This window comes from Mytilus californianus, unplaced genomic scaffold (genome assembly GCF_021869535.1).
Source record: "Mytilus californianus isolate M0D057914Y unplaced genomic scaffold, xbMytCali1.0.p SCAF_8, whole genome shotgun sequence".
Classification (NCBI taxonomy): Eukaryota; Metazoa; Mollusca; class Bivalvia; order Mytilida; family Mytilidae; genus Mytilus; species Mytilus californianus.
Genome location: NW_026262734.1, coordinates 55,527,469 through 55,544,846, shown reverse-complemented (window position 1 = coordinate 55,544,846; position 17,378 = coordinate 55,527,469). Strand labels below are relative to the sequence as shown.

Sequence of the window (17,378 nt, the reverse complement as noted above, 5' to 3'; positions counted from 1 at the left end):
ATAAAGCTCCTACAGTATTCAAGTATACTTATACATCTTTCGCATCCGAATATGTGGGATCGTAGCGATCCTGGTGAGGGTAAATACAGTAAAGCACTTCTGTATCTCCAAATTTTTAATTTTAAATTCATCGTAAAGACAGTTCATTGAATCTGCCTCCTTCGTAATTTCTGACAGTAATGATTAACGGATAGATGCACAATGAGGGTTAATATTTTATGTAATAAATACAAGGGACATAGCTCAAAAGCTATGTACCTTATCTTCAATTCATGAGTGAACATTTTTTGGCTATTGTTTATATTTTCGTCTTTTATCATGTAGGACGGAATCGGTAAAATAATAGATCAGACGACTATACTGGTATCTGACACCTAATACCGCGAAAACGTGTCGCTAGACAATTGACAGACCGACACATCGTATCGGTCTGCCAATGTGTGGTGATGACCGCAAAACGTATACAACTTTACAAGATGAACATGCACGAGCGTAACGTATTAATTGAGATATGTAAAAGTAAAACGATTGTTCTGCTATGTATGTTACTGTTGAGAAATGTGTTGAGAGAAGTTGATAATTGTAAATTAAAATCATCTTGTTTGTGATAGATTCTATTTTAAAGTCATCATCTGTGTCAATATCGAGGAAAAGATCAATATTTGAAGCAGACCTTCTACTTTCGGTAGTATCCATAATCTCAAGTTACTGGGATATATGAGATATAAGCACTCATTAAACAATAAACAATTACCTAACAGGAGGAACGACCTTCTCTTGTACAATATCATACATTTAGATAGTTGTCCAGTAAAGCTATATTGTTTAAAAATAAAACCCAATTGTTCAAATTTATAAATGTTTTCATTTTTATGACGAAATTTGGGAAACAGATTTTTTCTTATATTATTGAAGTAGCTACATGACATAACATAGTGGACTTAGCCACCGAATTCCATTGAATCTCAAAAGTGTCACAATAATTTTTTACCGATTATAGATCTCACAAATCGATTTCGAGACAAATAAAGGTAACACAAACAATATCTGAAGGAATTGGATGAACCATAAATTGTTTTTTTTATTAATTAGACCGTTAGTTTCCTCAATTGAATTGTTTCATATTTTTCATGTCGGGGCCTTTTATAGCCTACTATACGGTATGGGGTTTTCTCATTGTTGAAGGCCGTGCGGTTGCCTATAATTGCTTACATTCACTTCATTTGAACTTTGGTGGATAGTTGTCTCATTGGCAATCATACCACATCTCCTTATTTTTATATTCAAAATGAGCTAGACCGGGTGCGGCGACAAAGTAAGCGTCGCCTGATGTGCATGGATCAACCACCATGCAGATCCACACTCAGAAATAGGATGAAATCGGTAAAGTTGCAGATTAGACGAACTTTTTGGTACCTTAAGGCGAAAACATATCGCTAGTGAGTTGAGGCACAGATATAACCTATCGGTCAACCAATTAATGATGGTGACCGTAACAATTATGTAGCATTGAATGTTTTAAATATTTCTTCCTGATTTCTCTGTGTTAGGAGTTTCTATGTAAGGAGCACAGAATGTTCAGGATGCGAAACCCAAAGTCCACGGATTCCTTCCTCATCTTCACACAATTACTGTCATTTTTGTTTATATACAAAATACATGGTTCATGTACGGAACCATATTGAACATATTAGTTTAACTAATGTCCTACAATTATTTTATCACATGATCTATAATTATGTTTATAAAGAGATAGATTCCTTCTGATAAAGAAATATCATATTATATCAGTAATATATGCTATCTATAAATTATATGTTTGCATCATCATTTTCCTCTCCATATCGCATTTGAATTTCTAGCTAGTTCTATTCTGCAAAAAATGAATCAATTAAGTTATTTATTAAAAAAATGACGTGAAGTATAAATCCATTTAGGATAGAGAAATAATTATATAGTATTATATAGTATATTTGATGTGTAATGTTAGTGAGATCATTTTATAATGTTTAAAAAAAGCTTTCAATAGGTATGCAAAATGAACAGGATGTTCAAATCTTTAACATGAATTTATCGGATTTCTTAAGAAAGCTTTTTGATTGTTTGATATCTGACTACAACGTATCACTCTGTATGCTCATAGCTTCATACAAAACGTTATGTTAGGTTAGGAACAATGGAGAAATACATGGGGATCTAAATAATCTAGATGAATATAAAAGTCATATCCTTAAAAAAACAATAACTTTTACATTCTAATTTTTGAAAATATACAAAACTAAATATTCCATTAAAAACACAACACTTATACCTTATTTTTTTCTTTAATACAGCGATTTTGCAAGAGGTTCTTAAATGCTTGAGTACATCAATTTGATTAAACAAATCTTACTTTACTAGAAGCTATGATGATCTGAGTTGTAAATCAACAAATCTCGTCTACGGATTATAGTGTAAACTTTGCTTCCATAATTTCCATAGCAAGCGACATTGTTTACCAGCATTTTATTCAACCTGATCATTCAATATTTTCTATGCAAGTTCACATCATCGAAAAACTTTACATCAGGACTAACAATCCTCATCTTGCAACACCTCTCCGTACACATAAGGAAGACTAATGGATTCGACAATTGGGAACTGTGACACCATATGGTTGACAAAATTGATGATATATGTTTTCTATCTAGTCCTTCCTATAGCTCGGTGAATGTGATGAACATTTTCAACTCTACTCCTCGACGTAGACGAAGTCATGATCATCGTCATTAAACATTACCTACGCTTTATGATGTCTCTATTAATTAATTGCTACCCTTATTACAAAAGCTGTTGAGTATTTGCACGAAGTTTTATTCAGTACCCCTTTCAAAACTTCAATCTCTGTACGACTTATATTATGTTTGGAAAACACTGTTACATATCCCCATTCAAACCAATACAAAGTCACAGGACTTTTTTTCAAACCAGTTCGCATTAGAAAAGGTAACAAGGAGAAAAGATCATTATTTAAAACTTTCATTTGCCAACAAAAGGTCTCGATGCCATCAACTTAGGCAATATCCTTCACCACAAATCAATTCACTCGAAAATACCTCCCTATTTCAAACATCAGTCTGTTCCTTTCATTTCTTATACCTATACCAAACTATTGGCAACTAAAATTTTCATTTAAGCACGTGTTGTAGGATCTCAATATTGACGACTTCAATTCTTAACCCCTGATTGCTCCTGTGCTAGATCCCCATTCATATATAATCCGGCTATTACACTTGCGAAATGTGTTATCCAAAGGACCGAAATTTGTTGATCCTAAATCCATCTATTGGAAACACAACTTCAAAATACTGATGAATTCAGTCGCACATTATGCCACTGACAATGTGTTAAACGCGAGAAAGAAGCCATAGATACTTTTCAGAATGGATTGCTGTGAGGTTGTTGATACAAATCAGAATTAAATAAGCTGAATGGGCCTATGAATACACATGCTACATCTTTAAATATTAAAATATTGCACAACATCATTCCTACCTCCATGACAAATATATTTTTGTTCCTAAAGATAAAACCCTTAAACAACATCGTTTTTTGGTGTTAATAACATTACGTAAACGGATTGATACATTAATTAAGTATTGACAATTCACTTGGAAACTTAATATATACCCTCACGACACTTACAATTTAGTTTTCTATGTTGTGTTTTGTGTACTATTGTTTGTCTATTTGTCTTTTTCTTTTTTAGCCATGTCGTTGTCTGTTTATTTTCGACATATGAGTTTGAATGTCCCTCTGGTATCTTTCGCCCCTCTTTTACAAAGAAGGAACGTCCGGATAATCATATATATAAATAGGAAGATGTGGTATGAGTGCCAATGAGACAACTCTCCATCCAAGTCACAATGTGTAAAAAGTAAACAATTATAGGTCAAAGCACGGCCTTCAACACGAAGCCTTGGCTCACACCGAACAGCATGCTATAAAGGGCCCCAAATTGACCGGTGTTTAACAATTCAAACAGGAAAACCAACTGTCTGATTTATATAAAAAACGAGAAACTAGAAACTCTTATGAACCACATCTACAAACGACTACCACTGAACAACAGACTCCTGTCTGTTCATCTTTCCTTAGGAATTTCAACCAAAGATGAGTAACTGGATATTCCTTCACTGTATTGGATACATAATGACATAAGTGTCGTTACAAACAACGTTATATTGCTGGGTCTTCCACGAAACCTCTTTTTAAATTATTAACATCAATTGTATTAGCAATCAAAGCCGGGCTTCAAATTTATTGTGAAACTACCTTTTCTAGAGGTGGCGTTATTCAAATGTTGACACCAAAAAATTCCAAAGATCTCTTAAAGTACACACACTGTAAGACTCTTTCTTGCAGTAGTATTAAAACGTTTGACTTTTCTTCTTTATAACTTTAGCTGTATTTGACCATACTTTTATTTAGCCTTTAAACTTTTTTTATTCGAGCATCACTGATGAAACGCGCTTCTGGCGTATACAATTTTCATCCGGATACTATGATGAGTTAATCAACACAAGTATTCCCCATTGCAAACTATAAGACAAATTGAACGAGTTGGTCCTGCTTTGTTTTGTAAAAAAAGAATGGCCAACGTAGATACCATTATCTTGTCTTATGGAGAGATAAATCGACAACATATTTGTTACGTTTGGAGGACGTGTTTTTCAACATATGCATTCCCTTGTGGCTGACTTCATACCGGAGCTTCTTAGGAATTAAGATAAGAAGTTAGCATTTTCATTTAACTTCACTTTTCGCTATTTAGATTATGTTCTCGCACACTAATTAATTCAAAGTTTGTTTACTATGTTGAACGCATCGATCCAACCGAACCTGAGATAAAGGATACAACAGATACAGTTAAGTCTGCCTCATATCTTGACTTACATCTAGAAATTGACCATGAGAGTTGGTTAAAAACGAAACGTTATGACAGAAGAGAAGATTTCAGCTTCCCAATAGTAAACTCTCATTTTTAAGTAGCAACATTCAAGCAGTGCCTGCATACGAAGTGTAAACCTCCCAGTTGAGACGACATTCCATTGCTTGTATTTCCTATATTATTTCCTTGATATAGGGTTGCTGCTCACAAGGAAGCTATTAAACAAAGAGTTCCAAGTGGTGAAGATGAAAACATCTCTTCATAAATTGTACGGACGCCATCACGAGTTGGTTGACCAGTATAACATATTTTTTCACAGATGACGACGATATGTTCGAATTGTCGCAACCACAATCCAATCCTTTTTACCCCAAATGTGACCTACCAAATAAGACTAGTTGCCGGATTTGTACTTACACGAGCAACGCGACGGGTGCCAAATGTGGAGCAGGAGCTGCTTACCCTTTCCGGAGAACCTGAGATCACCCACGGTTTTTGGTGGACTTCATATTGCTAAGTATTTAGTTTTGCATGTTGTGTTTTGTGTACGGTTATTTGGTTATTTTTGGTCTTTTTTCTTTTTTGCCTGTCGTTGTCAGTTTATTTTCGACTTATGAATTTGAATGTCCCGTTGTATCTTTGGCCTCTTTTTTACACCTTTGAAATAAAGTCAGGATCTGGAATTACCACTTCTACAAATTATAATGGACGTCAAATAAGAAACACAACTTTTGTTTAATGATTTCTGAATATAATAGTTTAACAAAAATGCACATATGCTTAATAAGCGCATAAACAGTATAATCTCAAATTCTACATTCAAATTTAAATAAAACGAAATAGACCTGTTTACTAAAAAAGCAGAAACTAAATCAGTATGTTTATTATGTAATAAAATCTGATGGAAAATCAATATGTGAAAATTTAAAACTTTTTTTTGTATCAAGGACAACTGATTTAATCAAAATAATGTGCCAACCTTGTTCCAAATAGTTATGTATAGTAATTGTAACAGTGTACATAAGCTATGACATAAAAAGCACGATGACAACTTATGTTTTAGGTTTAGAAATGTATGAAGGAATCGAGGAGAATGCACTTTCTGTATCTTTTGTAAAAGGTGAAAATTGATACTCTTCTTTAGACCTCATTGTTAAAGTTTCTAATGCGGTCTGCATTTTATGCATCTGTTTATTTAGAATCTGGAATTGAGTGAAGCTGCTTTCTCCTTCTTGTTCCATTTCACAAAATCCAGATGACTGATCAGAATCAGTGTGAATTATTCCAGACGTGCCAGGACCGCTATTGAATCTACGGCGTTTTCTTCTTCCAAGACTCTTATGAAGTCCAGAAGATCTTGAAGAACTGGACGACATCTTGGGTTTTTTGTCTTCACTGGGTCCCTGAATCATGGTTGATTGAACCATCTCAAGGAATGGATTGTTTAAATCTTGTCTGTTGATATCTTTCATAATAGCATGAAACCATATATCTTCATACAAAATACAATAATAAAGAATGTTTAAAATCAGAAAAAAGAAAATAAAAACATTTTAGGGAAAATTATCACAATGTAATGAATACATACTCACATTTACCATAAGCTTTATTTTAAACACGACAAATATTTCTATCACAAAAATTGGGCACAATTGTTCTTTGCAATATTGAGTTTAAATGATTGCTTATCGGGATATATTACTAAAATATATTTGAAGTGATTTTTTTTAATTTCCAAACAGCTAATCCGAAGACAGTATAGCAATAATATTTTACAAATAAATTGATTAATAAATGAGGTTCAACCAATTTCAAAAGTGTTAACCATAAACAAAGTTATATTTGAAAAAAATAGTAAGACTCTTGGTTTGCTAAAAATATCACTAAGCCTCTATCAAAACTTTAAACATTCGTCTTTATAGCAATACATCAAGATCGTGAGAGAATTGATGAATGAATAAACTCGGGATTCTTAAAACATCAAAAGACGTATTGAAGTTGAAATTTCTCAAGTTGTATTTAAAAAATTTCAGAATGTAAAATATTGAATTATTGTTTTGATACAAAAATTACTGACCAAACAAAACAATTTGCAGGGAGAAGATATCCGATTGCTTGACTTTCGCGATCGTAAACGATATTTTTCATACGAAAAACCAGTAGGGACATTCTGTTGTGAACATTTTTCTTTTCAAACTTGACATATCTCATTTCCAAGTTGTCATTTCTCACTTTACTTATTTCCATGTTGGAACTGAGAAATGCCAAGTTGTGAGTGAGAAATGTCAATTTGGAAGTAAGAAATGTCAACTTCGAACTGGAATATGTTAACTTGTGAATAAAACTGTCAACTTGGAACGGAGAAATGTTTAAGATATTATATCCATACCAGTCTTTCGTGTGTTTACCAAAGTTTGATATTTTGTCCGTCATCAATATCACATCGCTGTCAGAAAAGTTATTTACATAGTCGAAAGTGAATTCAACCAGCCCTTTTTACCAACAAATCAAATGTGCGTCCTCTATTATATTAAACTCCGATATGTAAACGAGAGACTTAAAATCATAATACATTTCATGGAAATGCACCTTTCATATATTCCATTCAGGTAGATATTTAGAACAGTTCTGAAACAATAAATGTTCTATCATACTCGTTATGTTATATATTATCTATACAAAGATATTCTGATTCGGGACAGTTGTAACATATTCGTTTGTAAGAAGAAAGATAACCCTGATTTGTCAGCAGTTGCAATTATACTATACTCCTACTCTTTAAATATATAGCATATTGTTATTCCATTTCAAAAGCATAAAATATGTTTAATGATGCTTTTGTGATTTTCGTTAGTAACCTACTTTGATACAGTGGAATGGTCTTCATATGACTATTTTCTAGATTGTTTTGATTATCGACTTTGAAAATTTGATAATACGAAGGATATTGCATGTCAGCAGAATATCCTTATCCTTGTTCCGGTTTCATTTATAATTTGTTATACCTTTAGGAATTTTCTACAAGTCTAGTCTTTCAAAACGGTAAGAGATCCTATAAGCAGCATTACTCAAAGTAAAAGTCTTAAATTTTAACAAGTTGGAGGATAACAAATAAATATAGTTTTCAATATTGCCTTTCAAAACACAAAAGACAATTTTCTTTCTTGCATAAGTAAAAAACTCACCTAACTTTGTTTGACCCTTTGACCTTCTTTTTTCTTTTTCCCATAGTGCCTGTAATAAGGCATTTGGCGTTTTTTCTATTCTTCTCTTTTCCCCATCTGGCAAGCCTTGTAGCAATTTATTCCTTTCTTTTTTCGTTAGTTCTTTAGACAATTTGGTCAATATAATTTGAAGATCTGGATCGGAAATTCCAATTGTTGCTAGAAATTTGAAATAGGAAAATCAATGGATTAAACAATCATGCTGAGAAAACAATATAAAATGGCGTTATATGAACTCTATTTTGGTTAAATGTATGTTTGTGAAGAGTGTCTGTTCAACACTGTAAGAAACAAAACAGCTACATTTAAAAAAAAGTACAAATGTACCAATGCAAAAGAAACCTAAATATATCTTTTCAAACACAATACGCGTACTTTCTTATAACAAATCAATACATATTTATACTTCATGTATCAATATTCGAGGTAGCACTGTTGATTTCCTTTGTGAATGTTTTATTTTCATTTTTGTCACAATTGTCACATTTTCGTCAGCTTTAATCCTTTGATGACTAAAACTTTCAAATTCAGATAAGGTACATTTCCGCATTTTGAATGATATGGTTAAACGTGTTTTAATGTAATCGAAATTAATGCTGTATATCTTGTTCTTATACTAATCAAATAATGTTGTGGACGACAAGACGGGTGCTATCTGTGGATCAATAACTGCTTACTATTTTGGAGCAACTAGCTATTTGTGTTGCTCAATCGTTTGTTTTATGTGTACATTTGTATGAACTGTTTGTGTTCTCGTCATTTGTTTGGTAGTTGTGTTTGCCGTATTTCTACGAATCTTAAATTTTGACTACCTCTTTAGTATATCATTACTTTATCATTGAAATCTTAACACATATTCATATATGGATATCATTCAATGTAAGAGTAATGCATTTTTAAAACATCCAATACCAATTCGTGTTCAGTAAATTTAAGCTAAATTACGCTAAAAAAACCTACTTTTAGATTAAATTAAAATCAGTTTAATATATGAAAACGAATAAAGTAATCTGATCAACTATTACCAGAAATGACACCAGATATCGGCATTCCTGCTGGAATAAAAGACCTTTCTAGTGTTCGCAACCAAAATTCTTCTCTTTGAGACAAAATAGGAGCATTCTCTCCAATATTCAGGTAAAACGCAAGTTTTTCTTTTTCATATTCCAAGAAATTAATCTTTGACGCCATTGCTTGTAATTGAATGTTATACTTTGAAAGGCGAATACACATATCTTCTGAAACTTTCGCTTTTATCATCATTGCATTAGCTTCTATCAATGCTCTTAGAACATTTGAATCGTAATTCAGTCTTTGCGTTTCCTTAAGCATAACATGAAAATAAACACATGCAGCCTTCGTAGAAAGTCTTTCAAATGGTTTGAAGATTTTTAGAAAAAGCACATAATACCACAATGCTTGCACCATAGTTGCTATGAATGCATTTGTCTTACAAGTTTGTTTGAATATTGAATTTTCTGTTTTATACATCTTCCTTTCTCTTTCCACTTTAATCATTTGTGCCTGTGCATCATCTAAATCTGATTCCAAGTTTTGAATTCGCTTTGCAAATGACTGCATTTCATGCTTAATTGCCAGCACGTCTTCTGTAGATTGTTCTTTCTGTAGGTCTGGCAAAATAGGAAAGTTTCTATTTGATTAGATTATGTGGTATCGTCGAATACATAGTAGATAACTTACAATAGAAACAAACTGACTCTTAAACACTAACTACCACTATCAACAGCAAATGTTATTGGTTATTTATTAATACAAAAGTTTATAATGAGCATTAGAACATAGCAATTGTTTTGTTAATGTTTATTATGTTTCAGATTAAGGAAGATGAAGTTAGAAAATGTAAATATGAACGGTATTTAAATTGTGAATTTGACATAATATATATGTTCCAGACCATATGAGTATTTGGACCGTACGCGTACGGTCCGACTATACGCGTACGGTCGGACCATATGCGTATACTCATACGGACTAGTACGAGCTGGACCATATATGTATTTGGACCATATGGGTTAGTTTTAGACAAACATTTATCAAAATCTTTATTGAGTTTTACAAAATAATATCATTACGATTAGATGAATAAAGTGAATAAGTGAACATTCAATCAATTGAAATTAATACCTATTTAATTGTCTATCTGAATCCATCTGAATCCTATTTTGGCACTCTCACCCAGGGTGACACTTGCTGCCACAAGGAACGTCAGATTTTTTACATTTACATGTTTTGTTCATGCATGTTCCTTTACATTTGCATCTCTTGTCAGCAAGAGAAATCTTGCTTGTTTTGCGGCAGCCGATGCAATGAAAATCCTTCTGTTTTCCAATGTGCAGTTTCAATATTGCGTGTCAAAAGTTTTATATCACCCATATCATAACAAGAGTTTAATATGCCAAATTCACATGATAGTTTGTATAAACTTGCATCTTTACCAATTTTATCATCAACCCTACATAATAATCGGGGAAGATCCTATCAACAACTGGTATTCTTAGAGTAACAAAGATACTATTTAAATCTTTGCATTAGTTTTCGACATGTTTTTATTATAATTTCTCACTGTATTTTCAACACATTGTTTTTATAATTTCTGTCCAGTATCTTTGACGGTTTTTGTAGGAAAGTTCCTAAATATTCTAAAAACATTTCTTCCAACATTATGTTTACTTCCGATAACTTCAATTTCAGTGAGCATAATTAAATTGCATGTATTACTGACATGCTAAATTCAGGAGATTAACAGATTAAATTAACGTGATTTTTTAAATAGTTAAAATATTAAGTCTTTATTTCATTTACAATTGAACTTTTTATATCAATTCGAGATTTCAGTTATGTTGATCTGTAATATACATTTGTATCTAATAAACTTGACCAACTTCTTAAAATTAGTCAGACCGTACGCGTACAGTCCGACCGTATGCGTATTTTGAAAAAGTACGCATACGGTCCAGACCGTACGCGTACGGTCAAATACTCATATGGTCTGGAACATATACATAAATAGAACAGTACAGGCCTAGGATGATCAGAAGAAAAATTGAGTGAAGCAAAAGTTTTTGAGATGTAGTCTGTTTCATTTCAACAAAAGTGAAGTCACTGTGGCATAAATTGGTATTGTTGCATTACATGAGTTTGCTTCGATTTAATTATAACAAGATATGTTCAGGATATTCCCCTTATTGTTCCATATGGCGAATCTAACTACCATCCTATAGGAGCTTGAAAGTTTTATAAAACAATGAACACGAATAATTGTATTCATGTAGAACAATGTAGAATGTATTTTATATGTCAATTTGTCACTTTTTATTTTGTCAATCATCACTTTATTTCTTTTTACTATTGATATTCTTTTATCGTTATGCTTTTTGTGTTAGTTTAACTGTTGCACGTTTCAAAATTGAGATATTTGGCTTACAAAAACTATGTTTGACTGAGGAAAAAATCACGACATTGCTAAATGAAAATATTTGATAACGTTGAACTAAAATACAACTGGACTCTAGTAAGTTTGTTAGTTCTTATTGTAAAACTGCATGACCTAGGAACTCCACAATTTTGCATACTCTCTAAAATACGTTTAACTCATTTCTTAACCGAATGTCATGAAATTTACATAACTGAAATTAAAAGTGTTTGTTTTTTTATAATTTCATTGGTTTGTCAAAATAACGAATTCATGAGTTGATCAGTGTCTCGTATTGCAGTTTGGGAAAGACGTCTTGAAAATCCCATTTATGAAGGTGACGATAAGACAAAACTAAACATTTTTCAGATGATTACTGAATATTTCATGAAATTGGCGAAGACATGATCTAAAAATATATATTTTCTAAATGTTTGAATTTGTACCAAATACTTAATGTAAAACAATATAAAATGAATGTCTACATACTGTTTTAATTGTAACTGGCATAATACTTATGTCTCAGTACAGATGAAATATTTGAGGAACGATACCGATGTATGTACATGTATATATATATATTTTCCAAAAGACCAAAAAAAGTTTCCTTTTTTGGTCTTTTGGAAAATGTTGTTTGTGCTGTATTTAGACCCCTGTACCAAGAAATTTGTTTTGCATGCACACGAATAAAAATTGCGGTTTTTATTCAACGCAATCATAGGTTTGAACGTTGTTTTCAATTTAGACTTGTTTGCATGTATGTATATATATATATGTACATCCTGTTTGCCGATAATCTGTATACATTCCGATTTCTGTTTTCCTAAGATGATAATATTTTTCTATGTATCTTTAGAACTAATGATATGAATATAATGATTGCACATCGATAAACTACGTTTATATTAACGAAATGGCCAATTAAAATATATCGCGAATGTATCGTAAATAAATCAAAGCCTCGTTAGAGACTTACTTAAATAAACATACTTGTATCCAACTTATTATTTTATGTCAATATACTTTCCCCCTTAACCAACATCAATGGATTATTATACAACGAGTACTTTTTTACAATCATCAAATGTAATCTTTCTTTTATCAGCTTTACAAGTAACCAAGGACATTTTGATATTGGGAACAGATGGCATACAGATATCCACAAATTATACGTATATCATGTACACAATTCATAGTGTGTAACAAGATCTTACTTTTCAGGTCGACAACTTTTTCATTAACTTTGAAAAAATCGACACCTTCTGCTATAAGGAAAGCTGCATCGCCTTGCTGCATTTCAAAAACAAAATCAATATACTCTTCTGCAATCGTAAATGTAATGAGAAAACTGTTGCCTGGTTCAATACCATTTACAACAACAAATTGAGGAGGTATGCATAGAAGTCTAGCAACTCCATCTCTTAGTTTCTCTAATTTGATCCTGTCAAAATTGACTGTTCCTTCTACATGGATTGTTAAATGTTGGTAACCGTTTTCTGAAAACAAAGTACTCACATTTTATGTAAAGGATTTGAAAAATTGAAACTGTACGGTTTTTTTTTATAAATTCTACTCATAAGAAAACACGAATGAAGCGAATATTTTCTGATGCATACAGCTAGTCCTAAAAAATAAGAAGGGTTTCATTCAAGACGTATTGCAGTATAACGGAATCTTGAATTCCTTTCCTTAACTTTTATTTTATTATCCAAGAACAAACAAAACATTTACAAATGGTTCCTATTTATGACAAGGACACTGTTTTCCAAAATTTGCAAGAAATGTATAATGTTATTTTGCATTAACCGTTTTAAGCATATTTATTTCACATGTGGAACATTAAAATATGTTTATTAAATAGATATAACCTATACACAGAAGTAGAAAATGTCAAACACTCAAATGAAGAATACCGTCATGTAGTCACCAGTCTAAAAACAATTGCATTTATTAAATATGAGACACAAATACCTGGTTGGTCGGAAGGGGTATAGAAATGCAACACATTTCCAAGCCTTCTTGCATATTCAACAACCTTTTTTTGAAGGTCTCTTCTGTGTAAGTGAAACAGCATCGATTGCAGTACAATGAGGTTGTCTTTGGTTAGACGACGAGTCTGTCGTAAATGTGTGAAAAGATCTATCGCATCTTTCATTTCCGAAAGAGTTCGTTTACCAGGTCCACCTAAACGAGTAATAATGTAGAATAATTGAAATAACACACAGGTTAGATGGTAAAACAAATCGACTAAATTAAAAATCATTTTAAGAGAATTCTTAAAGTTTTACTTTAACATACTTCAACATGAGAACTGCCGCAATTAGTACAGCGAATATCCTACATGATCGAATAAAAGGAGATTGAGAATTCTACACATATAACAAAACCCTTACATAACCCTTATTGAAATAATCAAAAAGTCGTTTGGTTGTTGATTATCAGAAAATATCCTATCATATCATGCATATGCTCCATGCTTTTCTAGGAAATTGAAAGAAACTTTCTTACAATGTTAATCTATTTTGTTTCTTTTTTACCTATACAATATGATTTTAATCGTTTCAGATCTTCTTCAGGAATTCCCTGAGCAATGTCATCTAGAAGTATGTTTAATTCCCAGTCTTCAGATGGAGGATCTGGAAGAAATTCTTCTGGTGATAGTCCATCACCAACTGAACGATTGACATTATCTTTAGATGCCATATCTAGCTCATCAAAAGACCCTACAAAGTATTTACACAAAAAGCGTTACTAAAGTAAATTTTATGGTGAAAAGTAAAATATAAAAAATACCGAACTACACGGAATATTCAAAACGGAAAGTCTTTTATCAAATAGCAAAATCAAAAGCTCAAACACATCAAACGAATGGAAAACAACAGTCATATTCCTGACGTGGTATAGGCATTTCCTCGTGTAGAAAATGGTGGATTAAACCTGGTTTAAAGCTAGCTAAACCTCTCACGTGTATGCCAGTCGCATAGAATGTTCATTATGTTGACAACAATGTGTGAGCAAAACAAACAGACATAATAGGTAAATATGTCAAAAATTGGGGTACAGCAGTCAACATTATGTTATAATCTTAATCACTATAAAAACAAATAACTATTTCAACAAAGAAAACATTCAAAGGTGAAGGTTTAACTGCATTTACAAATGCATTTTTTTTTATAAAGAAGTAGGAATGCATAATAAAAACGCATAATTAAGAAAGCTGCCAAGCGTTCAAGATATATATTTACAGTTAAGTGTTTGATTCAAAGGGATGTGAATGTCCTGATGCATAAGAATAATTCGTTAAGTATTGATTCAACCTTTAATAAATTCTTTCTGAAATACATAACTCTCTTTTGGAAGTGTGACGATACCTGTACAGACCTGATTACAAACGGGATACCACATTATAATAATTACTGGGATGTTGTTTATAGAGCCATTGAATTAAAATATCAATACAAACTCATTCGTCTTTTAAAAAAAACTTATTATCAAAACTCATCAATTTAAAAAAAAATGATTCTTTTTCAATAGCTATATGCATACATAACATATCTTGCTATTTAATTTTAAAAACTTCTTCTCCTGGAATATAGGTATGTTCCATAAGTATGATGTGTTGAGCTTTTGAATTTGCCATTTGATAAGGAACCTACCGTTTTGAATTTTCCTTCGTCTTTTTTTGTTATTTTACTTTTTACAGTTTGCTCTGATAATGTTTAGTCGCGCTACTGTGCCTTGTAATTGAAGGGTCGAACACTCACAAACATGTTCACACCCGCCGCATCATTTATGTTCTATGAAAGCACAGAGTTAGTCGTTTTGTTCTGATGCATATCAATACGCCGACTCAAATCACAATATGATGAAATCAGTATACTTAATATTTTATTTCAGAAGTATTGATAATTAAGTGTTAGATACATGATTGGCTTTGAACTAGCTGTCAGTAACTGTGAGTACTCTCAGATCTGTACTTAGTATCTTTTTGTTTTGGAATTTACGAGTACCGTTCCACGTCTACTCTGTGTTTTTGTTAGATGTATTTCTATTTGTATCCATCTGATGAGTTAAGCCTTTTTCAACTGATCTGTATAGTTTGTTCTTAAGTTGTACTGTTACCCTACTGTTCCAGCTTAGGGGAAGGGTTGGGCGCCCGCTTATATGTTGAACCCCGCCACATTCTATATGTTCCGTTCCCAAGTCAGGAGCCTGTATTTGAGTGGTTGTTCTTTGTTGTTGTTGATCATATGTATTGTTTGATTTTTGTTTTGTACAGTTCTTGGATTGTTCTGTGGCACCACAGTTCAAGGATAAGGGGAGGGTTGAGCGCCCGCTAACATGTTTAAACCCCGTCACATTCTGTATGTGCCTGTACCAAGTCAGGAGCCTGTAATTCAGTGGTTGATGTTTGTTGCTGTGTTACACATTTGTTTTTTGTTCATTATTTTGTACATAACTTAGGCAGTTAGTTTTCTCGTTTGAATTGTTTTACATTTGTCATTTCCGGTCCTTTTATGGCTGACTATGCGGTATGGGTTTTGCCTTTGTTGAAGGCCGTACGGTGACCTATAGTTGCTAATTTCTGTGTCATTTGGTCTCTTGTGGAGAGTTGTCTCATTGGCAATCATACCACATCTTCTTTTTGTTATATATATATATTGACATGATATACATTTTAAGGTGTGACTGCTGCACTTTATCCTGCTTACAGGAACTATTCCCAAAATGGTTTTGTTTTTGGAATGAAATTTATCGCGATACAAAGAGTTGTACTTTAACCTTTAATATGAACAAGATGAAAGCTTGAAATTCATTCATATGTTCGGAGACAGAAAAATGACAAATTACCGGGGATCTTAAATTATTGTAATTTACCAGACACATACAACAAGATGCCGCATCATATCATTAGAAGGTGTAAGACTTGCTTCCATATAGAATTTTCAGTCATGGCGCTCACTTAGTAGATGTTACAAAGCTCTGTGCGCATGATCGACAGTATTTTCTGAAAATCAATTTACGATATTTATAGAATAGAATATTCTAAAGGTAATCAATGTCAATATCTCAATTACGTAACTGAACAGGTAAATAATAATCGATAACAAATATAGAGAGGTGTGTTTAACACTAAGTTCATATGTCATCTATAGTGTGTGATAAGATTTTGTGAGGGAAGTCGATGTTTGCGTTACCATGGTCCACTTATTACGCATTTTATGACAATAACACTGAAATATTTGAATGGTTTTTTTTTTTGCAATATTTTAAGAAGTGATTTTGCAATGTATTCGTTTATTATTAGTTACTAACTTAACGCTATAAGAGGCCGAAATATCTGAAAATCATTGACTTTCAAAGCGCAAACTTTAAATTGCTGGTGGGTCTTCTTTTTCATTTTATCATTTGCGTTTTCCGTTCGTTTCATTGGTTGATATAGTCTAACGTGTGATTTTGTCAGTTTTTATGGACTAATTTCAATTTACCTTGGAGTTCTATATTTTTGTAAATACTTTCTTTCTTGGTAGAAATTATAATTTTACAGTATTTTTTATCTGTTATCATTCCAATTTAACCCAAACGAAATTAGTTAACTAATGAAGTTAAAATAAGACCTATCTGCATATTTTTGAACATTTTAAGTCAATTTCATCATGTTAAGGCAGGATTTGTCTACATCACAAAATCTTGTATGGTAATATAACTATACGCCAGTTCCAAGATACGGTAGTTAGTTGAATATGTTATGTGACATCCATCACCACGTGACAATAATGTAGGCATCGTC

The 17,378-nt window shown here is 32.3% G+C and overlaps 1 protein-coding gene across 1 annotated transcript; it reads right to left on the bottom strand.

Annotated features, from left to right (window-relative positions):
* Positions 1-5,837: 5,837 nt before the first annotated feature.
* Positions 5,838-16,562, bottom strand: LOC127712300 (uncharacterized). Its single transcript, XM_052218673.1, has 7 exons — positions 16,477-16,562; positions 14,125-14,310; positions 13,559-13,771; positions 12,802-13,083; positions 9,180-9,785; positions 8,116-8,313; positions 5,838-6,422 (listed from the first exon to the last, which is right to left on the bottom strand). The coding sequence occupies exons 2-7, from the start codon at positions 14,288-14,290 to the stop codon at positions 5,983-5,985; spliced, it is 1,905 nt and encodes a 634-aa protein (XP_052074633.1). The 5' UTR covers positions 14,291-14,310; positions 16,477-16,562; the 3' UTR covers positions 5,838-5,982.
* Positions 16,563-17,378: the final 816 nt, after the last annotated feature.